Raw genomic sequence first — 24,041 nt, 5'->3', positions numbered from 1 at the left:
TTTGTTCAAACCAAGGCACCTTATACGTGACAGCCTGAATAAAAGTGCACAAAGGTTGCAGTGCTTCATGTGCTCCTGTACAGGCTTTGTTGTATGTCTACATATGTAGGTGTTTTCACAAGAAGCATTGCTTCTAAGGGAGAATATATCTGTGCATATGCAAACTGATGGCGTATTCCACAATTTTATTTTTGTCAGATTTTATAGTCATGCAGAGGTACTTTATGGGGCCATACATATATATGTACACAATATTGCGACTCTGCACAACTCGGAAGTTGTATAGAGCGGTAATACAGCCATGTGCAAGATCCCTATTGGTGAATTTGGTATCATAAGGCAACCCTCTGGTTCTCCATTAAACAATAAATGCTGAATGTAAATTTAAAATACCTTGTGCCCTCCATTTTGATCATTCTACTGTGGTTTCTCCCATACCATGTTCCCTCTTCATTTAGGTAAAATGTCTGCCAGGTTCTCAGACCACCCTATGCACCAGGCATCCTCAAACTGTGGCCCTCCAGCTGTTGTAAAACTACAACTCCCACAATGCCCTGCTGTAGGCTAATACCTGTAGGCTGTTTGGGCATGCTGGGAGTTGTAGTTTTGCAACACCTGGAGGGCCGCAGTTTGAGGATGCCTGCTATGCACAGTGTGCTTCAGTAATCTGCGACCTCAACTTCTACAGGAGGGAGCAGCTCAGATATCATAATAGATTTCTAGACTTCATATTTATATTAATTAATAATGTACACATTGTTTTATAACAGAGCTTTGCCTGAGAAATCTGAATGATTTATCATCAGTTGGATTAATTAGAATGGATGAAGAAATCAATTTTAAGCCTACAGGTAACTACTGGTAAAATGACTTGTCAGAAATAAATTAAAATAAACCTGTCACATCCTCTTTGATGCCCTAACTGAGAGCAGCATAAATCACTTATCTGCTGTAGCAATGCCACTGGTGAGAATTTAGAGTTTAATGCTGGCTGTGCATGAAGGGGTACATACTGCCAGAGAGGAGTCCGGACTATTCATGAGTTCCCCCTCTTCCCACCCTCCAGCTGATGATTTTACAGTTCTTTTCCTAGTTTTATCCATAAGAGAGAACTGCCTGTCATTAATGTATGGTGGGGGAGAGTGGGAGCTCATGAATTAGCCCGTCTCTGCAACCTGTGCCTCTTCCCTGGCAAGCGCTGTCAGCATTAACGCTCATTTAGACGAGTAGATAATTGTCACGATGCGAATGGATAGATAATAATCGTGTAATGTTAATGTATGTAGCGACTGAATGATTTTAGTAAAAACGCTTTGTTATCGCTTCCAAAATCGATGAAGTGAACAAGTATATTATCATTTTCTGTTAATGAATTGTAATCTATATGTGCATTGTGTGACCTTCCACCAATGACTAGACCTGTCTGAACACGGTCAAAGATCATTGTTTAAGCGAGTATATGATCGAATATATAAAATAATTTGTTCACAATACTTCCAGCATGTAAATGCTTGTCGTTACCATTGGAATCGTATCTGAACTTGTGTTCTCAGTCGCCTGAACAATTATCTCCTCGTCCAAATGAGCCATTACACTCTGTCTTGTCTCTTACTTTATGGTGCCCTAAGTGAGCAATGTAAATAATACTGAAAAATAGATAGGACTGGTACTCACCTTGAAAAGTTGTTATGGTATAGCCCTCATCACTTATCAGCTGAAGTTTAACTCAAGGACAGATCTCTATACTGGGTCCAAGGGTTAGATGCAAAAAAAGCATGAAAAACAGAAGTGAATCCTAGCAAAGGAAGAAGAGGTAAAAGGTATAATCAACAGGTGTTTGTTAAGGAAGACTGATAAAAGGAGTTGAATGTGATGTGACGAAATGATGTGAATTGGCCTATTGACTGTAATGTGTCAGTGTTCTATCCAGGTGCTGTCTTTTCTAAACTCGGACAGGAGCAGGATAAAAAAAAATTGAGTGTGTGAAAGCAGCCTAAAAAGAATTGCATTTCCATTCTACAATAAAGCACATGTTCATCATTGTAGCCATTGACTCTCTCCATCCATCTTTTTATTAATCTTCTTGCATTTGTCATTTGCAGCATATTTTATTATTTTACATCATTGTTACTAACACCTGCACAAAATGAAGATTGTAATAGTTTGTACTTTCAATATGGCATGCATTTTTATAAACACTGCTTTACTGCTGTCTATTTTTGTGATATACTATGAATTAGGGATGAGCGAACTTGTATTTGTGCAATTCCGTTATGGATTCCATTATCACAGAATATAATGGAATGCTATGTTGGAAGCCTTTAAGAGGAATTCTGTTTTGCATTCCGTCATAATAGAAGTCAATGGGCAGCATAACGAATCAGTCTGGTTTCCGTTATTCAGGACAGGAGTCCTGCATAACAGAAACCAGACAGATCCGTTATGCTGCCCATTGACTTCTATTATGACGGAATACCACTTAAAGGCTTCCGTGATACATTCTGTGATAACGGAATCCATAACGGGATTGCACAAATACCCAAACGCCGAACCCGAACTTGAAAAACACAAGTTTGCTCATTCCTAATCATAATGATAGAATCATAGCGGTCATAATCAAATGACAAAAATCTTTGTAATATTGTCACTGCCACCTGTTGCCCTTGTTACCATGTCTGTAGTAATGTGTATACTTTTGGTGAGAAACTGATTTGTATTTTTTATGAATTTACAAGTAACATAAATTAAAATAAAAAAGCCCAGAACAAGCTGACCAGGAAGTTTTATTAGGCTACCCGTACAAAATGCAGTCCAGCAGTGGAATCTGTATGTGGATTACTACTAATTGGCAGGCCTCACCTGTAATTTTCATTTGTTTTAAGAACGGGCCGGCAAGTACAAGTGGGTACCAGCAATTAGCGGTAAACCTCATGCAGATACCGCTGCTGGTCTGCATCATGTACAGGCAGCCTAAGATCAAGAGCAGGATGGTTATAAACTACAGACAACTAAACCAACAGATGAGGGTGCTTTCAAGTTTGTTGTTTTGGATAACGTTTTTTCAGCTAATGTGTGGCGTGGATCATAAAGGTAAGGGCAGTATATATGATAGGTTCTACTTCTTTTACTTGAATCCACTCTTTGGTTTGGCTTCAAAAGCTACATCAAAATGGTATGTGTGAAAGCACCCTAATAACCACAAATATAATGAACAGCTTTTTTGCCCTTTTTAGCCCATTTTTAATTCCTTCTTTGTGGTTTTGTTTTCACAAATAGTGTGCTTGAGCACATTTTTGGGCAAGCCAAGCATTTTTCTACAGAAAAGTATCTAACCCTCTACTGCTTTTAAAGGGGTTTTTGGGGGGTATACTAGGGTGGTTTTACACACATTGCTTTTTTATTAAACTTGTGCTGACAGATGTTTTGTAAAGTCTATAGCGAAATGTAAAATGCAATAAAAACAATGTTTTTGTCGCGTTTAAATTACATTTTTTAGATCAAAAATGCATCATACTTTTTGCAATGTTTTTTCTATAGGACCGAGTGTGATGATTCGCCACCAAAAATGTCTTTTTGTATTTAGTAACAGGAAAAAATGTTTTATAAAGACAGCTTTCAGAAGAAGATTTTTTTTACTTTAGTATTTAACTGTCTTTATTTACTTTCCTAGAAAACGGTAAACTGATGGCATTGTACTATATTGCCTTTGACACAGCTAAACTGTTTAACTGTATTCAAGGAAAAGAAACACTGATTGACCTGGTAAATTAATTTCTATGTTCTGTTTAGTGTAAAGGCTTTGGATACATTGGAAGCATTATTATCATTGCATTCTACGTATATTAAGCTAAAAATAATTTTTCCAATTAGTCCTTATTAAACATTTTCAACAGTTTACCCTCCTTTAAGCTTGAGTTTCACTGCATCTGCAGACTGTTGCTTCTCCTCACTGAATTCCATCAGAGAGCTAATCTGACGGGCCCCTCGTCTCTATTTCTTTAACAACTTGTAAACAAAATTCTTATTAGTTTTATAATTCAGCTTAAATGAGTGTTCATGATCTGTTAGGAAAGTAAAGATAAGAGCTATGGATTGGGCTGACAGATTCACCGACAAGGAGAAGCAACTGTCTACCGATGCAATAAAATGAAGGCCGTCAAAAACAAACGTGAACATTTTTATGGTGTTTATGGATCAGGCACTAGCAATGCCTTTTTCTTCTCCAGTCCCTGTGAGACCCAGATTAGCTCTGCAGTGAGGTTCAGCAGCCTTATTAAAACCTCTGGGGGCTGCATTCCCTTTGTAAACAAATAATATGTCAGCCCCAGCTACAGGGGAAATTGACAATAAAAATGTAATGTTATAATCTCTTGTATGACCTTATGAGGGCACAAAGTGTAAATTAAAAAAGTGAAGACAAAAAAAAACCAAAAAAATTCTACCAATAATATACATTATCAACTATAGAGAAATCGGTACAGAGATATCCCTTAAAATGAATTTTATAATTTTTTTTAAATTACATAAAAAACATATACATATACAAAACAATTTATTGCAGAGATCGTACAGAGTGCCATACATTGCAGTCCATATCAGTGTCACTTGTATTTACTTATTGTTTGCTATATATTTAATTGTGCTGTAGTTGGATGGCTGTGTTGAAGCGCTCAGGTCAGCATATAATATCAGTTAGCTGGCTCTGGCAATGCCTGCAGTCATCTCAGTTCGCAGCACAATCAATATAGTTGTGGGAGAAATAGTGGTTCTAGTGTGGCGCTTTTAAATGATGTCGTCTGATGTTACAATGTATCAAATGAGGCCAATCACAGTTTCTATTTCTATGTCCTATTTCTTACCCTGTTGTTCAGCGTGGTGAGAGTATGGGCTGGTAGGTATGGCGTGCGCTCCTCGACGCGCGTTTCGCCTATTGCTTCATCAGGAGGGGCTAGTTTTTTAATGAATGGTGAGGTCTTTTTATGTGGGTGTTCGTTGGGTATTGGCCAATGGTCCGAAGTATTATGTGACATGTGATTCACTGACGTCAGTCTCTTATTTTGCGCATCATGCAATGGCTCGATTGAGGATTGTGTAAGGACTTCCGCCCTTCCGTCTGTGCGATCCGAATGAGGGCAGATACGTCTGGCGTCATCAGGATCACACTTGACGGGACGGCGAAAGTCCGCTCATCTGCAATCCATGATGCGCATGGAGATTTCAGTCTAATTAACTTACAGCTATCAGGGGGATCTATCATCTCTCTAGGTATATATGTTATTATTTCTATATATCTATCTAAAAATGTGTATATATATATATATATATATATATATATAAAAAACAAAAATACCATGTAGAATTTCTATATTTCATATCGGGGTTTTACATCATCCTTGTAGCATAAAATGACAACCATATTCAATATCACCCTATTTACATGATGGTATCATAGTGTGTATATTTTGTGCAGTGTATATCTAAACATTAAAAATACATATTTAAAATAATATATGGCATATATATCGCTATATCACATTCTATTTATACAAGGTATATGGAAAGAATTTTAGAACCATATATTTACAAGAATACATCCTAGAATTATAATGTTATCTAATGAGGTGTCCTATAATAAAGTGCATATCAGTGTATCAATTTATATTAAATTCATGTGCATGTTATTTAATTAAAGTATTAATGCTATATAAAAATGCTTTATATTATTTTCTCATCTTATATATAAGCATATTATCATGCAGAAGTGTTCTCCTAATATTAAAGTGCTATGTGCTTAACAAGTGTGTATCTATAATATCATGTACATATATGGTATAATATCATGTACATATATGGTACAAACTCCATTACTCTATTATTGATAATTTATGTTACTTCTATCAATCTCTCATATTTCTTTTCTCATAAGTATTAATTATTACAGGAACATCCTTAATATATCTCGGTCTTGTCTCAGTATACATGTATATGCACAGATGCCACACATACGCACATATATATATGCTAATGCACATACATACATGCATAGATGCCACATAGTTGTACAATGTATCTTCCATGTTCTCTTATTTTATATATACATATATTGTTTATTCTACCTCTTATCTTTGGCCATAGTGCATCCATGTAATGGACTGCTCAACCAGTCCTGCATGTATGCACTCTGGCCATACATATCTATACAATATCGGGTATGCATTGATTTTACTTACAGGCATATAGGTTTATCATTTAAAGTGCTTATCTCATATATTGGAGTCTTATCTTAGAAGATGAAATATGCTTGTTGGATGTTCATTTTTTCTTCTGGAGTTTTTTTCATACTTTTTTCCATTTTTTTTTTATTTTTATTTTTTTATATGCCTGTAAGTAAAATCAATGCATACCCGATATTGTATAGATATGTATGGCCAGAGTGCATACATGCAGGACTGGTTGAGCAGTCCATTACATGGATGCACTATGGCCAAAGATAAGAGGTAGAATAAACAATATATGTATATATAAAATAAGAGAACATGGAAGATACATTGTACAACTATGTGGCATCTATGCATGTATGTATGTGCATTAGCATATATATATGTGCGTATGTGTGGCATCTGTGCATATACATGTATACTGAGACAAGACCGAGATATATTAAGGATGTTCCTGTAATAATTAATACTTATGAGAAAAGAAATATGAGAGATTGATAGAAGTAACATAAATTATCAATAATAGAGTAATGGAGTTTGTACCATATATGTACATGATATTATACCATATTTGTACATGATATTATAGATACACACTTGTTAAGCACATAGCACTTTAATATTAGGAGAACACTTCTGCATGATAATATGCTTATATATAAGATGAGAAAATAATATAAAGCATTTTTATATAGCATTAATACTTTAATTAAATAACATGCACATGAATTTAATATAAATTGATACACTGATATGCACTTTATTATAGGACACCTCATTAGATAACATTATAATTCTAGGATGTATTCTTGTAAATATATGGTTCTAAAATTCTTTCCATATACCTTGTATAAATAGAATGTGATATAGCGATATATATGCCATATATTATTTTAAATATGTATTTTTAATGTTTAGATATACACTGCACAAAATATACACACTATGATACCATCATGTAAATAGGGTGATATTGAATATGGTTGTCATTTTATGCTACAAGGATGATGTAAAACCCAGATATGAAATATAGAAATTCTACATGGTATTTTTGTTTTTATATATATATATATATATATATACACATTTTTAGATAGATATATAGAAATAATAACATATATACCTAGAGAGATGATAGATCCCCCTGATAGCTGTAAGTTAATCAGACTGAAATCTCCATGCGCATCATGGATTGCAGATGAGTGGACTTTCGCCGTCCCGTCAAGTGTGATCCTGATGACGCCAGACGTATCTGCCCTCATTCGGATCGCACAGACGGAAGGGCGGAAGTCCTTACACAATCCTCAATCGAGCCATTGCATGATGCGCAAAATAAGAGACTGACGTCAGTGAATCACATGTCACATAATACTTCGGACCATTGGCCAATACCCAACGAACACCCACATAAAAAGACCTCACCATTCATTAAAAAACTAGCCCCTCCTGATGAAGCAATAGGCGAAACGCGCGTCGAGGAGCGCACGCCATACCTACCAGCCCATACTCTCACCACGCTGAACAACAGGGTAAGAAATAGGACATAGAAATAGAAACTGTGATTGGCCTCATTTGATACATTGTAACATCAGACGACATCATTTAAAAGCGCCACACTAGAACCACTATTTCTCCCACAACTATATTGATTGTGCTGCGAACTGAGATGACTGCAGGCATTGCCAGAGCCAGCTAACTGATATTATATGCTGACCTGAGCGCTTCAACACAGCCATCCAACTACAGCACAATTAAATATATAGCAAACAATAAGTAAATACAAGTGACACTGATATGGACTGCAATGTATGGCACTCTGTACGATCTCTGCAATAAATTGTTTTATATATGTATATGTTTTTTATGTAATTAAAAAAAATAATAAAATTCATTTTAAGGGATATCTCTGTACCGATTTCTCTATAGTTGATATTTACATAGGTGGTACATTCCTGTTAAGTACAGGCTGTATTAATCCAGTTGAACTCAATAATATACATTGTAGCTCTGTCCCTGGTGACTGTAAACCATATACCCCCTATATCAAAATTATTGTAATTGGCCCCATTATCACCAAAATATTACTCAATGCGAAACAAGGTATTGCTTTTAACCACTTCAACCCCCCTAGCTGAAACCCCCTTAATGACCAGGCCACTTTTTACACTTCTGCACTACACTACTTTCACCGTTTATTGCTCGGTCATGCAACTTACCACCCAAATAAATTTTACCTCCTTTCCTTCTCACTAATAGAGCTTTCATTTGGTGGTATTTCATTGCTGCTGACATTTTTTTTTTGTTATTAATCGAAATATAACGATTTTTTTGCAAAGAAATTAAATTTTTCACTTTTTTTTTATTTTTTTTCCTTACAAAGTCTCATATTCCACTAACTTGCGACAAAAAATAAAAAATTCTAGGAACTCGCCATGCCCCTCACGGAATACCTTGGGGTGTCTTCTTTCCAAAATGGGGTCACTTGTGGGGTAGTTATACTGCCCTGGCATTTTAGGGGCCCATATGCGTGAGAAGTAGTTTGCAATCAAAATCTGTAAAAAATGACCAGTGAAATCCGAAAGGTGCTCTTTGGAATGTGTGCCCCTTTGCCCACCTAGGCTGCAATAAAGTGTCACACATCTGGTATCTCCGTACTCAGGAGAAGTTGGGGAATGTTTTGGGGTGTCATTTTACATATACCCATGCTGGGTGAGAGAAATATCTTGGCTAAAAACAACTTTTCCCATTTTTTTATACAAAGTTGGCATTTGACCAAGATATTTATCTCACCCAGCATGGGTATATGTAAAATGACACCCCAAAACACATTCCCCAACTTCTCCTGAGTACGGCGATACCACATGTGTGACACTTTTTTGCAGCCTAGATGCGCAAAGGTGCCCAAATTTCTTTTAGGAGGGCATTTTTAGACATTTGGATCCCAGACTTCTTCTCACGCTTTAGGGCCCCTTAAAAGCCAGGGCAGTATAAATACCCCACATGTGACCCCACTTTGGAAAGAAGACACCCCAAGCTATTCAATGAGGGGCCTGGCGAGTTCATATAAAAAAAAAATTTTGGGCATAAGTTAGCGGAAATTGATTTTTATTTTATTTTTTCTCACAAAGTCTCACTTTCCGCTAACTTGGGACAAAAATTTCAATCTTTAATGGACCCAATATGCCCCTCAGCGAATACCTTGGGGTGTCTTCTTTCCAAAATCGGGTCATTTGTGGGGTGTTTGTACTGCCCTGGCATTTGAGGGTCTCCGCAATCATTACATGTATGGCCAGCATTAGGAGTTTCTGCTATTCTACTTATATTGAGCATACGGGTAATGAGATTATTTTTTTTCCGTTCAGCCTCTGGGCTGAAAGAAAAAAATGAACGGCACAGATTTCTTCATTCGCATCGATCAATGTGGATGAAAAAATCTCTGCCAAAAAAAAAAAAGGAGGGGAAAGGCGTCTGCCAGGACATAGGAGCTCCGCCCAACATCCATACCCACTTAGCTCGTATGCCCTGGCAAACCAGATTTCTCCATTCACATCAATCGATGTGGATGAATAAATCATTGCCGGGATTTTTTTATTTTTTTTAATATACAAAGTGTTTGCCAAAGCATAGGAACACCGCCACCTCCTCAGCTCATATACCTCGGCAAACGTATCTTTTACTGCAGAGAAGAAATCTCGTCTTGCAGCGCCGCATACACCGACTTGTGTGTAATCCGACAGCAGCGCAATGCTTCTGTCAGAATGCACATCAGTGCTGCAGCTAGTCGATCGGTTGGTCCACCTGGAAGGTAAAAAAAAAAAAAAAGAAAAAACCAGGCCGCAACGCAATAATTTTATTAACTTTTGAACAGAACATATAAACTTTAACTTTTTGAACTGAACATTAACCTTTTTGCTTACTGGTGATTTATTTTTATTTTTTTTACCTTTATAGGACAAACCTCTGCTTCCCCATGGGACGATGTGCAAAGCGCAAATCGCCCAAAGATGTGGCGAAGTACATTATGCACTTTATCCCAGGTGACAGGAGAGGTTTGCAGCAGCTGTGTGTGAATGGGCCCTAATAGCCCTGTGTGCCTGTCCTGGTGAGATGTGATCCCTATGCTAGGTGTACCTGTGTGTGGTACTTCCGGAAACACTCCCCTAAGCATAGGGCAGGGTGGTCAGGGCAGTCAGGACAGAAATAGCGGATGTCACACCTTATTCCACTCCTGCTACAGACACGACATCTTTTTCGGGGTGACGGTTGGGTTGAGGTACCGGCAACGACATTGGGGAAATGTCGCTCGTGTAGACGGCTAACTACACTGGTGGATGGGGCCACGGAACCTCCTGGGTACAGGAGGTTCTCGATGATCTCTTCCTGAAATTTGAGGAAGGATCGTGTTCTCCCAGCCTTACTGTAGAGAACAAAACTATTATACCGAGCCAATTGAATTAGGTATACAGACACCTTCTTATACCAGCGTCTGGTTCTGCGGGACACTAAATACGGAGACAACATCTGGTCATTGAAGTCCACCCCTCCCATGTGAAGGTTATAGTCGTGGACTGAGAGGGGCTTTTCAATGACACGGGTTGCTCGCTCAATTTGGATTGTCGTGTCTGCGTGAATGGAGGAGAGCATGTAAACATCACACTTGTCTCTCCATTTCACCGCGAGCAGTTCTTGGTTACACAAGGCAGCCCTCTCCCCCCTTGCAAGACGGGTGGTAACGAGACATTAGGGGAAGCCCACGCGACTAGTTCTCGCTGTGCCACAGCAGCCAATCTGTTCTAGAAACAAATGCCTGAAGAGGGCCACACTTGTGTAGAAATTGTCCACATAAAGATTGTACCCCTTGCCGAATAAGGGTGACACCAAGTCCCAGACTGTCTTCCCACTGCTTCCCAGGTAGTCAGGGCAATCAACCGGCTCCAGGGTCCGATCTTTTCCCTCATAGACACGAAATTTGTGGGTATAGCCTGTGGCCCTTTCACAGAGCTTATACAATTTGACCCCATACCGGGCGCGCTTGCTTGGGATGTATTGTTTGAAGCCAAGGCGCCCGGTAAAATGTATTAGGGACTCGTCTACGCAGATGTTTTGCTCTGGGGTATACAAATCTGCAAATTTCTGGTTGAAATGGTCTATGAGGGGCCGAATTTTGTGGAGCCGGTCAAAAGCTGGGTGGCCTCTGGGACGGGAGGTGGTGTTGTCGCTAAAGTGCAGGAAATGCAGGATGGTCTCAAATCGTGTCCTGGACATAGCAGCAGAGAACATGGGCATGTGATGAATTGGGTTCGTGGACCAATATGACCGCAATTCATGCTTTTGAGTTAGACCCATGTTGAGGAGAAGGCCCAGAAAAATTTTAATTTCGGAAACTTGGACTGGTTTCCACCGGAAAGGCTGGGCATAAAAGCTTCCCGGGTTGGCGGTTATAAATTGTATGGCATACCGATTTGTTTCTGCCACAACTAAGTCTAAGAGCTCCGCAGTCAAGAACAGCTCAAAAAATCCCAGGGCCGAACCGATCTGAGCTGTCTCAACCCGAACTCCAGACTGGGCGGTGAAAGGGGGAACTACAGGTGCGGCTGAAGTTGGGGACTGCCAATCAGGGTTTGCCAGCACCTCAGGGATTCTAGGGGCTCTACGGGCCCGTCTTTGCGGTGGCTGCGACGGGGTAACTACTGCACGTGCCACCGTACCAGCTTCAACTGCCCTTTTGGTGCTCGCCACTTCACCATGTTGTACGGCAGTGCTGGTACTAGGTCCAGGGAGGGCTGCGCTGCTGGTGTATGCCTCACCACGTAATCCGACAGCGCCAGCCCCACTCTGCTGCCCTTGAAGCGGATCCTGCGCAACCTGTGGTCTAGCGACATGGGGCCGGGTACGCCTGGTGCTATCAGGGACCTCAGCCTCCTCGTCCGAACTTTGGGTCAGAGTGCCACTGCTTTCTACAGGTTCATATTCTGACCCGCTAGATTCATCAGATGAGGGTTTCCATTCCTCATCCGACTGGGTCAGAAGCCTGTAGGCCTCTTCAGAAGAATACCCCCTGTTTGACATTTGGGCAACTAAATTTAGGGGTATTCCCTGAGACTACCCAAGAAAAAAAGCAAGCCTGTCTTACAAATGGGAGGCTAGCGAAGTACCGGAGGCCGCTGTGTTTGATAAAAAATATCAAAACAGATTTTTTTTATCGCCGCAGCGCGTGTAAAGTGATTGTGCAGTGATCAAAAAAAAATATTATTTTGTCACTGCGTTGGGGCGGGCGTGGGCGAACGCACGTGTGGGCGACCGATCAGGCCTGATCGGGCAAACACTGCGTTTTGGGTGGAGGGCGAACTAAGGTGACACTAATACTATTATAGATCTGACTGTGATCAGTTTTGATCACTTACAGATACTATAAAAGTACAAATGCTGATTAGCGATACGCTAATCAGCGAATCAGTGACTGCGGTGGGCTGGGCGCTAAACAATCGCTAAACTACCTAACCAAGGGGCCTAAACTATCCTAAACCTAACAGTCAATACCAGTGGAAAAAAAAAGTGACAGTTTACACTGATCACTTTTTTCCCTTTCACTAGGTGATTGACAGGGGGCGATCAAGGGGTTAATTGGGGTGATGGAGGGTGATCTGGGGGCTAAGTGAAGTGTTGGTGGGTACTCACAGTGATGCCTGCTCCTCTGCTGAGACCAACCGACAAAAAGGACCAGCAGAGGAGCAGGGAAGCCATTTAACACATCATATTTACTAATATGATGTGTTAGCTGGCTTCTGATTCGATTTTTTAAAAATCAGCAACCTGCCAGCAACGATAATTGGCTGGCAGGTTGCTGACGAAATACTCCTTGAACTTTTGCCGGCCCGCGATGCGCATGCGTGGGCCGGCTCTGACCGAAATCTCGCGTCTCGCGAGATGACGCACGGATGCGTCCAGGAGGAATGAATCAACCACCTTCCGGACGCATCCGTGCGTTAGGCGGTCTGGAGGTGGTTAAAGAAGCATGTCCTAAAAAAAAATGGAGAACAGGTCCGGTCAGTAAGGCTACTTTCACATTAGCGTTTTTTGAGGATCCGTCATGGATCTGCAGAAATGCTTCCATTACAATAATACAACCGCGTGCATCCATCATGAACGGATCCAGTTGTATTATGTCTTCTATAGCCATGACTGATCTGTCATGAACACCATTGATAGCCAATGGGGGACAGATCCGTTTTCTATCTTGCTCCGCACCACATTGTGGACAGAAAAACCCTGCGTGCAGTGTTTTGGTGTCCGCCTCCAGAGTGGAATGAAGACTTAACGAAGGCAAACTCCTGCGTTCTAAGTGGATCTGTCACAGGTTAAGGGGAAGGGAAAACACCAAATACACACCACAACGATTAGACAACAATCTACAGTCGTGGCCAAAAGTTTTGAGAATTACATAAATATTGGAAATTGGAAAAGTTGCTGCTTAAGTTTTTATAATAGCAATTTGCATATACTCCAGAATGTTATGAAGAGTGATCAGATAAATTTCATATTCCTTCTTTGCCATGAAAATTAACTTAATCCCGATGCATTTCATTGATGTCATTAAAGGACCTGCTGAGATCATTTCAGTAATCGTCTTGTTAACTCAGGTGAGAATGTTGACGAGCACAAAGCTGGAGATCATTATGTCAGGCTGATTGGGTTAAAATGGAAGACTTGACCTGTTAAAAGGAGGGTGATGCTTGAAATCATTGTTCTTCCATTGTTAACCATGGTGACCTGCAAAGAAACGCGTGCAGCCATCATTGCGTTGCATTAAAATGGCTTCACAGGGAAGGATATTGTGGCTACTAAAATTGCACCTCAATCAACAATTTATAGGATCATCAAGAACTTCAAGGAAAGAGGTTCAATTCTTGTTAAGAAAGTCCAGCAAGCGCCAGGATCGTCTCCTAAAGAGGATTCAGCTGCGGGATTGGAGTGCCACCAGTGCAGAGCTTGCTCAGGAATGGTAGCAGGCAGGTGTGAGCGCATCTGCACGCACAGTGAGGCGAAGACTTTTGGAATATGGCCTGGTGTCAAGAAGGGCAGCAAAGAAGCCACTTCTCTCCAAAAGAAACATCAGGGACAGATTGATCTTCTGCAGAAAATATGGTGAATGGACTGCTGAGGACTGGGCAAAGTCATATTCTCCAATGAAGCCTCTTTCCGATTGTTTGGGGCATCAGGAAAAAGGCTTGTCCGGAGAAGAAAAGGTGAGCGCTACCATCAGTCCTGTGTCATGCCAACAGTAAAGCATCCTGAGACCATTCATGTGTGGGGTTGCTTCTCATCCAAGGGAGTGGGCTCACTCACAATTTTGCCCCAAAACACAGCCATGAATAAAGAATGGTACCAAAACACCCTCCAACAGCAACTTCTTCCAACAATCCAACAACAGTTTGGTGAAGAACAATGCATTTTCCAGCACGATGGAGCACCGTGCCATAAGGCAAAAGTGATAACTAAGTGGCTCGGGGACCAAAACATTGACATTTTGGGTCCATGGCCTGGAAACTCCCAGGATCTTAATCCCATTGAGAACTTGTGGTCAATCCTCAAGAGGCGGGTGGACAAACAAAAACCCCACTAATTCTGACAAACTCCAATAAGTGATTATGAAAGAATGGGTTGCTATCAGTCAGGAATTGGCCCAGAAGTTGATTGAGAGCATGCCCAGTCAAATTGCAGAGGTCCTGAAAAAGAAGGGCCAACACTGCAAATACTGACTCTTTGCATAAATGTCATGTAATTGTCAATAAAAGCCTTTGAAACGTATGAAGTGCGTGTAATTATATTTCACTACATCACAGAAACAACTGAAACAAAGATCTAAAAGCAGTTTAGCAGCAAACTTTGTAAAAACGAATATTTGTGTCATTCTCAAAACTTTTGGCCACGACTGTAGGCCTCAAAAGCTAAGGTAGAGGGATGGTGACCTCCTAGTAATCCCTAGGCATTTCCCTAACTCTTGCCAGTATGAGCAGCAAGTCTATTCGATCTTCTCACCTCTCTCACAGTAGGGACCGTGACAGGATCCTTTTCCATTCAGAATGCATTAGGGCAAAACTGATCCGTTTTGGACCGCTTTTGAGAGCCCATGACGGATCTCCGAAACGGAAAGCCAAAACGCTAGTGTGAAAGTAGCCTTAGATGGGTAAATGGTCCAGTAAAAATCACATTAACTGCAGTAGTATACTATTGCAGTATATAGTATAAGTGATCAGAGGATCACATGCTCAAGTCCTCTAAGGGGTATTAAATGTAAATTAATATAAAAATATAAATGTATACTATTGTAATTATGTAAATGATAAAAATATAAAAAACATAAAAAAATAAAATCACTACCCTTTTCCAAATTTACATATAACAATAATAAAAAAAATATATACATATAAATGGTGTTGCCGCATCTGAAAATGTCCAAACTATGAAAATAAATAAGTATTATGAACGTCGTTAAAAAAAAAAGTGCAATTCATCATTTCTGGTTGCCTTGCCTTCCCACCAAAAATTTTATAAGAAGTGATTGAAAAGTCAAACACACATAGCTGAAGTGTAGGAATGAGGGACCAGACACACATTGCTGTGGAGGAGGTAGGTCTGTAACCGAATACATCAAGTGTGTACTTAGAAAACACTTCATCTATGGGTGTATGAGGGGAGTTCTGAGTCAATACACACAGATAGAGCTTAGATATGTATATAGTATAGAGGTTCACACTGCAGGTAACCAACAGCCAGAGAAGTGAGTAGGGCTTACTAAGGGCTCATGCTCTGAATTCTGTGTGACTAGGGCTGATTCCTGATTTAGTAATGTGACGCGGCCATTTCAGTTTTCTCACTGATTGCCCCATAGACAAAATTACCATTATAAATGAAAATAATTTAGGAATTTATTTATACTATTTATAGGGTCATTTATTATACTGAAATCCACCTGACTTAGTCGCATGTCAGGCGCAGATGGCACCGCAGCGATTAGTTGTGCGCTATCTGCGACTTCGCCCCCCTCACAACAGGTCTAAAATTATAGGGGTGAAGGGGACGGGACGGAAGGTTTGACGGGGACGAGCCCGTCTCATTTACCATTTTCTATGCTTGTTTTAGGCGTCAAAAAAGGTCTAAATGTAAGACCGCTCAGAAGCTGTCTCACATTTAGAACTGGCGCTGGAGGCCCTGAAGTTATGGAGAGGCCAGCGCCTCTTCATAACTTTAGCGGATCCACTGCCACCTATAGGGCTTATTAAGACCCTTAGTGTCTATTTCTTTTTTTGCTTCCCAGAAAACCCCTTTAAGCATTACACAGTGTCTATTCACAACAATGGGATGTCTGTGCCATGTAGGACAGGACAGATCCTAAAGCACGGGTGACAATCTGTGTAACCACTGTTTACTATGGCCAAAAGGTGAGGTTCCAGTACAGAGGATCTCCACAACTCAGAATTCCCTAATAGTGTATCTTAAAAATTGGCTTTTCTAAACTAGACAACCCGTTTACTTCATAGGTCATGTTGATATCTACATGTAAGGAATTTTCAGATGTGCAGCTCAGAACCAGTGAGAAGAAAATACTTAATTCACTGAATAAGGATAAAAACAGAGTAACCATCAGGTAATATTGGCAATTGACAACATTTTTAAAGCTGTTTTAAGTAAATTAAGTGTTCTAATAAAGTGACCCTTAGGGCTCACGCACACGACCGCATGTATTTTGCAGTCCCCAAAAACGTATCTGCAAAAAAAATGGATGATGTCTATGTACATTCCGTAATTTTGCGGAACAGCTGGCCACTAATAGAACATCCTTGTCCGTAATACGGACAATAATAGGGCATGTTCTATTTTTTGGCGGAATGGACATATGGAAACGGAATGCACACAGAGTAACTTCCGTTTTTTGTGTGGCATGTATTTAATTTTAGTTTTATTAATTCAAAGGGAACCTATCACCTCCCAAAACCATCCCAAGTCGCCTGCAGTACCTGCGTGTAGCCAGCAGTGTATTTCTGATGATGCCTTTCTTCCTGAAAGCAGATGCAGCAAAAGTACTGAAAACTTTGTTTTATCCCCTGCCCGGCACACTTCTCTAGTCATGCTTGAAGTCAAGAAGGCAGCAGCCTCCTTGCTTCAAGTCACAGTAATCACGCCCCCTTCGCTGTGACTGACAGCCGGCTGTTCGGCAAAGGCAGCCGAACTCTCGTGCATAAGTGCTGTCAGTCATAGCGAAGCATGTGTGGAGAAGCGCGCCGGCAGGGGATAAAACAACATTTTCAGTACTTTTGCTGCATCTGCTGTTGTGCCTTTTCATAGGTAAATACATTAATATCCAATTCGTTCTGACACTGCCTTCAGGAAGAAAGGCATCATCAGAAACACACTGCTGGCGGCTTGGGATGGTTTTGGCAGGTGACAGGTTCCCTTTAAGTATATAGCAATAAATAAGTGTTGGTCTTTTATTAAACCCCTTCCTGCAAAATCACATACATGTACGTGGGGGAATGTGGTGCCTTACGGCATTACCACGTGCATGTACGTGATGGGATCGGGCGGGTGCAGGAGCTGCAGCCTCCCAATCCGCAGCACGGGCCTGGCTGTTACTGATAGCCGGGCCCCTGCTGCATCCGCCGGCATCGCTGACCGTGGCACGTGCGCGGTTTACAGAGAAAGGGGGCTCCCTCTGAATCCATCGGCCCCCCGCACTTTCAAGTAAAAATAAAAACGTCCTTTTCCCAATATAAAGCAAAAAATAGACATTTTAGGTATCGCCGCGTCCGTATCGACCGGCTCTATAAAAATCACACATGACCTAACCCCTCATATGAACACCGTCAAAAAAATAAAATAAAAACTGCTAAAAATGTTTTTTGTCACCTTACATCACTAAAAGTGCAACACCAAGCGACATATTAGGTATCGCCACGTCCGTAACGACCTGCTATATAAAAATACCACATGCCCTAACACCTCAGATGAACACCGTAAAAAAGATAAAATAAAAACGGTGTTAAAAAAGCCATTTTACGTCACCTAAAAAAAAACTTTTTTTTGTCACCTTACATCACAAAAAGTGTAATAGCAAGCGATCAAAAAGTCATATGCACCCCAAAATAGTGCCAATTAAACCGTCATCTTATGCCGTAAAAATGATACCCCACCTAAGTCAATCGCCCAAAAAATAAAAATAAATATTGCTCTCAGACTATGGAGACACTAAAACATGATTTATTTATTTTTGTTTCAAAAATGATATTATTGTGTAAAACTTAAATAAATAAAAAAAAGTATACATATTAGGTATTTCCACGTCCATAATGACCTGCTCTATAAAAATATCAAATTACCTAACCCCTCAGGTGAACACCATAAAAAAATAAAAACTAGCTATTTTTTGTCACCTTACATCACAAAAAGTGTAATATCAAACGATCAAAAAGTCATACACACCCCAAAATCATACCAATCAGTCATCTCATCCCGCAAAACATTTGACCCTACCTAGGACAAACGCCCAAATAATAAGAAAAAACTATGGCTCTCAGAATATGGAGACACTAAAACATGATTTTTTTTAGTTTAAAAAATGCTGTTATTGTGTAAAACTTAAATAAATAAAAAAAAGTATACATATTGGGTATCGGCACGTCCGTAAGACCCTGCTGTATAAAAATATCACATGACCTAACCCCTCAGGTGAATACCGTAAAAAAAAAGCCATTTTTGTTCACCTTACATCACAAAAAGTGTAACACCAAGCAATCAAAAAGTCTTATGCACTCTAAAATAGTACCAATCAAACCCTCATCTCATACCGAAAAAAATGAGCCTCTACATATGACAGTCGCCCAAAAAATAAAAAAATACTATGGCTTTCAGAATATGGAGACACTAAAAAATAAATTATTTTCAAAAATGCTTTATTATGTAAAACTGAAACAAACATATTTGGTATTGTTACGTCCATAACAACCTGCTCTATAAAAATACCACATGATCTAACCTGTCAGATGAACATTGAAAATAACAAAAATAAAAAAAGGTGCCAAAACAGCTATTTTTGGTTACCTTGCCTGCAATATAGAGCAACCAAAAATCATATGTACCCTGAAATAGTACCAACAAAACTACGCCACCTTATCCCGTAGTTTCCAAAATAGGGTCTTTTTTTTTGAGTTTCTACTCTAGGGGTGCATCAGGGGGTCTTCAAATGTGACATGGCAGCTTAAAATTATCCCAGTGAAATCTGCTTTCCAAAAACCATATGGCATTCATTTCCTTCTGTGCCCTGCTGTGTGCCCGTACAGCAGTTTGCGACCACATATGGGGTGTTTCTGTAAACTATTGAGTTTTGTTTGGCTGTTAACCCTTGCTTTGTTAGCGGAAAAAATTGATTAAAAGGAAAATCTGCCTAAAAAAGTGAAATTCTGAAATTTCATCTACATTTTCCTTTAATTCTTGTGGAACACCTAAAGCTACTTTCACAATGGCGTTTTGGCTTTCCGTTTATGAGATCTGTTCAGGGCTGTCCTCAGGCGGTCCAAAACGGATCGGTGTAGTTTCTAAAATGGGGTGATTTATGGGTGGTTTCTAATATGTAAGCCCCAGAAAGTGACTTCAGACCTGAACTGGTCCTTAAAAATTGGATTTTGGAAATTTTCTTTAAAATTTTAAGATTTGTTTCTAAACTTTTAAGCCTTCTACCGTCCCCAAAAAATAAAATGTAATTTTCAAAATGATCGAAACTTGAAGTAGACATATGGGGAAAGTAATAACTATTTTTGGAGGTACAAACCGGATTCCCAAAAAGTTGGGACACTATACAAATCGTGAATAAAAACTGAATGCAATGATGTGGAGGTGCCAACTTCTAATATTTTATTCAGAATAGAACATAAATCACGGAACAAAAGTTTAAACTGAGAAAATGTACCATTTTAAGGGAAAAATATGTTGAATCAGAATTTCATGGTGTCAACAAATCCCCAAAAAGTTGGGACAAGGCCATTTTCACCACGGTGTGGCATCTCCCCTTCTTCTTACAACACTCAACAGACGTCTGGGGACCGAGGAGACCAGTTTCTCAAGTTTAGAAATAGGAATGCTCTCCCATTCTTGTCTAATACAGGCCTCTAACTGTTCAATCATCTTGGGCCTTCTTTGTTGCACCTTCCTCTTTATGATGCGCCAAATGTTCTCTATAGGTGAAAGATCTGGACTGCAGACGGGCCATTTCAGTACCCGGATCCTTCTCCTACGCAGCCATGATGTTGTGATTGATGCAAAATGTGGTCTGGCATTATCTTGTTGAAAAATGCAGGGTCTTCCCTGAAAGAGATGACGTCTGGATGGGAGCATATTTTGTTCTAGAACCTGAATATATTTTTCTGCATTGATGGTGCCTTTCCAGACATGCAAGCTGCCCATGCCACACTCACTCATGCAACCCCATACCATCAGAGATGCAGGCTTCTGAACTGAGCGTTGATAACAACTTGGGTTGTCCTTGTCCTCTTTGGTCCGGATGACATGGCGTCCCAGATTTCCAAAAAGAACTTCGAATCGTGACTCATCTGACCACAGAACAGTCTTCCATTTTGCCACACTCCATTTTAAATGATCCCTGGCCCAGTGAAAACACCTGAGCTTGTGGATCTTGCTTAGAAATGGCTTCTTCTTTGCACTGTAGAGTTTCAGCTGGCAACGGCGGATGGCACGGTGGATTGTGTTCACTGACAATGGTTTCTGGAAGTATTTCCTTTACAGTAGCATTCCTGTTTGTGGTGCAGTGTCGTTTAAGGGCCCGGAGATCACGGGCATCCAGTATGGTTTTACGGCCTTGGCCCTTACGCACAGAGATTGTTCCAGATTCTCGGAATCTTCGGATGATGTTATGCACAGTTTATGATGATAGATGCAAAGTCTTTGCAATTTTTCGCTGGGTAACATCTTTCTGATATTGCTCCACTATCTTTCTGCGCAACATTATGGGAATTGGTGATCCTCTACCCATCTTGGCTTCTGAGAGACACTGCCACTCTGAGAAGCTCTTTTTATACCCAATCATGTTGCCAATTGACCTAATTAGTGTTAATTGGTCTTCCAGCTCTTCATTATGCTCAAATGTACTTTTTCCAGACTCTTTTTGCTACTTGTCCCAACTTTTTTGGGATTTGTTGACACCGTGAAAATTTGAATCAACGTATTTTTCCTTTAAAATGATACATTTACTCGGATTAAACGTTTGATCTGTCATCTACGTTCTATTACAAATAAAATATTGACATTTGCCATCTCCACATCATTGCATTCAGTTTTTATTCACAATTTGTTTAGTGTCCTAACTTTTTGGAATCGGGTTTGTATTACTATTATAAAAGAGAAATTGAAATTTGCTAATTTTTCCAAATTATGCGTTAATTTGGTATTTTTTATAAATAAAAATGAAATATTTTGACTTAATTTTGCCACTGTCATGAAGTACAATATGTGACGAGAAAACATTCTCAGAATGGCCTGGATAAGTAAAAGCGTTTTAAAGTTATTACCACATAAAGTGACACATGTCAGATTTGCTAAATTAGGCTGCGTCCTGAAGGTGAAAAATGGCTGTGTTCTGAAGGGGGTTAAATGATGTAGCTATTAAATTTTAATACATGAAACCTTCCCTAAGGACAGCCATATTGAAGATGAAAACTTCCTTCCTGAACTTCTTGTATATACAGTGGATATAAAAAGTCTACACACCCGTTAAAATGTCATGTTTCTGTGATGTAAAAAAATGAGACAAAGATAAATCATTTTAGAACTTTTTCCACCTTTAATGTGACCTATAAACTGTACAACTCAATTGAAAAACAAACTGAAATCTTTTAGGTGGAGGGAAGAAAAAAGATAAAAATAAAATAATATGGTTGCATAAGTGTGCACACCCTTAAACTATTACTTTGTTGAAGCACCTTTTGATTTTATTACAACACTCAGTCTTTTTGGGTATGAGTCTATCAGCATGGCACATTTTGACTTTGCAAGATTTGCCCACTCTTCTTTGCAAAAACACTCCAAATCTGTCAGGTTGCGAGGGCATCTCCTGTGCACAGCCCTCTTCAGATCACCCTACAGATTTTCAATCGGATTCGGGTCTCGACTCTGGCTGGGCCATTCCAAAACTTTAAAGGGACACTGACAGGCCCAATTAGCATATTTAGGTCAGTACAGGTCTTCTAAAATCTATTAAAATCATCTAAGTAGCCCCCCTGTCCACCTTATAAATACCGAAATATAAAGTTTTATAACCTGCTTGTCCGGTCATCAATCTGCCCAAGGGGCGGCGTTTCATGTCAAAATGCGCCCAGCCAGCTGCTCCCAACTGCCGTTCTGAATCCCCGCCCAGCTCATCAATATTCACTTAGCTGGGCGGCGGCTACAACTCTCCCGACTCAAGTGCCCGGCGCATGCGCATAAAGCAGAGGCTGCAGCACTCTGTACGCAGGCGCGATGTGACCCCGGCCGGGCGCATGCGCTGAAGATTGGACGGAGGACGTGCCCAGAGGATTGAATGGGCCATGCGTAGGATCGTGAGTCGGGAGAGTTGTAGCCGCCGCCCAGCGAACTGAATATTGATGAGCTGGGCGGGGCTTCAGAACAGCAGTTGGGAGCGGCTGGCTGGGCGCATTTTGACATGAAACGCCGCCCCTTGGTCAGATTGGTGACCGGACAAGCAGGTTATAAAACTTTATATTTCGGTATTTATAAGGTGGACAGGGGGGCTACTTAGATGATTTTAATAGACTTTAGAAGACCTGTACTGACATATATATACCTAAATATGCTAATTGGGCCTGTCAGTGTCCCTTTAATCTTCTTCTGGTGAAGCCATTCCTTTGTTGATTTGGATGTATGCTTTGGGTCGTTGTCATGCTGAAAGATGAAGTTCCTCTTCATGTTCAGCTTTCTAGCAGAAGCCTGAAGGTTTTGTGCCAATATTAACTGGTATTTGAAACTGTTCATAATTCCCTCTAGCTTAACTAAGGCCTCTGTTCCAGCTGAAGAAAAACAGCCCCTTGGCATGATGCTGCCACCAACATGATTCATTGTGGTTATGGTGTTCTTCTGGTGATGCGCAGTGTTGTTTTTGGGCCAAACATATCTTTTTAGAATTATGGCCAAAAAGTTCAACCTTGGTTTCATCAGACCATAACACCTTTTCTCACATGATTTTGGGAGACTTCAGATGTGTTTTTGCAAAATGTAGCCTGGCTTGGATGTTTTTCTTCGTAAGAAAAGGCTTTCGTCTTGCCACTCTACCCCATAGCCTAGACATAAGAAGAATACGGGAGATTGTTGTCACATGTACCACACAGCCAGTACTTGCCAGATATTCCTGCAGCTCCTTTAATGTTGCTGTAGGCCTCTTGGTAGCCTCCCAGACCAGTTTTCTTCTCGTCTTTTCATCAATTTTGGAGGGACGTCCAGTTCTTGGTAATGTCACTGTTGTGCCTTATTTTCTCCACTTGATGATGACTGTCTTCACTGTGTTCCATGGTATATCTAATGCCTTGGAAATTCTTTTGTACCCTTCTCCTGACTGATACCTTTTAACAATGAGATCCCTCTGATGCTTTGGAAGATCTCTGTGGACCATGGCTTTTGCTGTGGGATGCGACTAAGAAAATTTCAGGAAAGACCAACTAAAGCAGCTGAACTTTATTTGGGGTTAATCAGAGGCACTTTAAATGATGACAGGTGTATGCTGACTCCTATTTAACATGATTTTGAATGTGATTGCTTAAT

General features: G+C 40.2%; 1 protein-coding gene across 1 annotated transcript in view; it reads left to right on the top strand.

Annotated features, from left to right (window-relative positions):
- Positions 1-24,041, top strand: part of HFM1 (helicase for meiosis 1) — a 152,117-nt gene that overhangs the window by 63,504 nt on the left and 64,572 nt on the right. The window contains exons 16-18 of the mRNA XM_044302435.1: positions 771-851; positions 3,671-3,762; positions 16,760-16,866. Of these exons, the coding sequence (XP_044158370.1) occupies positions 771-851; positions 3,671-3,762; positions 16,760-16,866 (280 nt within the window). The remainder of the gene's footprint in view (positions 1-770; positions 852-3,670; positions 3,763-16,759; positions 16,867-24,041) is intronic.

Source organism: Bufo gargarizans, chromosome 7, assembly GCF_014858855.1.
Source record: "Bufo gargarizans isolate SCDJY-AF-19 chromosome 7, ASM1485885v1, whole genome shotgun sequence".
Taxonomy (NCBI): Eukaryota; Metazoa; Chordata; class Amphibia; order Anura; family Bufonidae; genus Bufo; species Bufo gargarizans.
This window is presented reverse-complemented; position numbering and strand designations above follow the sequence as displayed.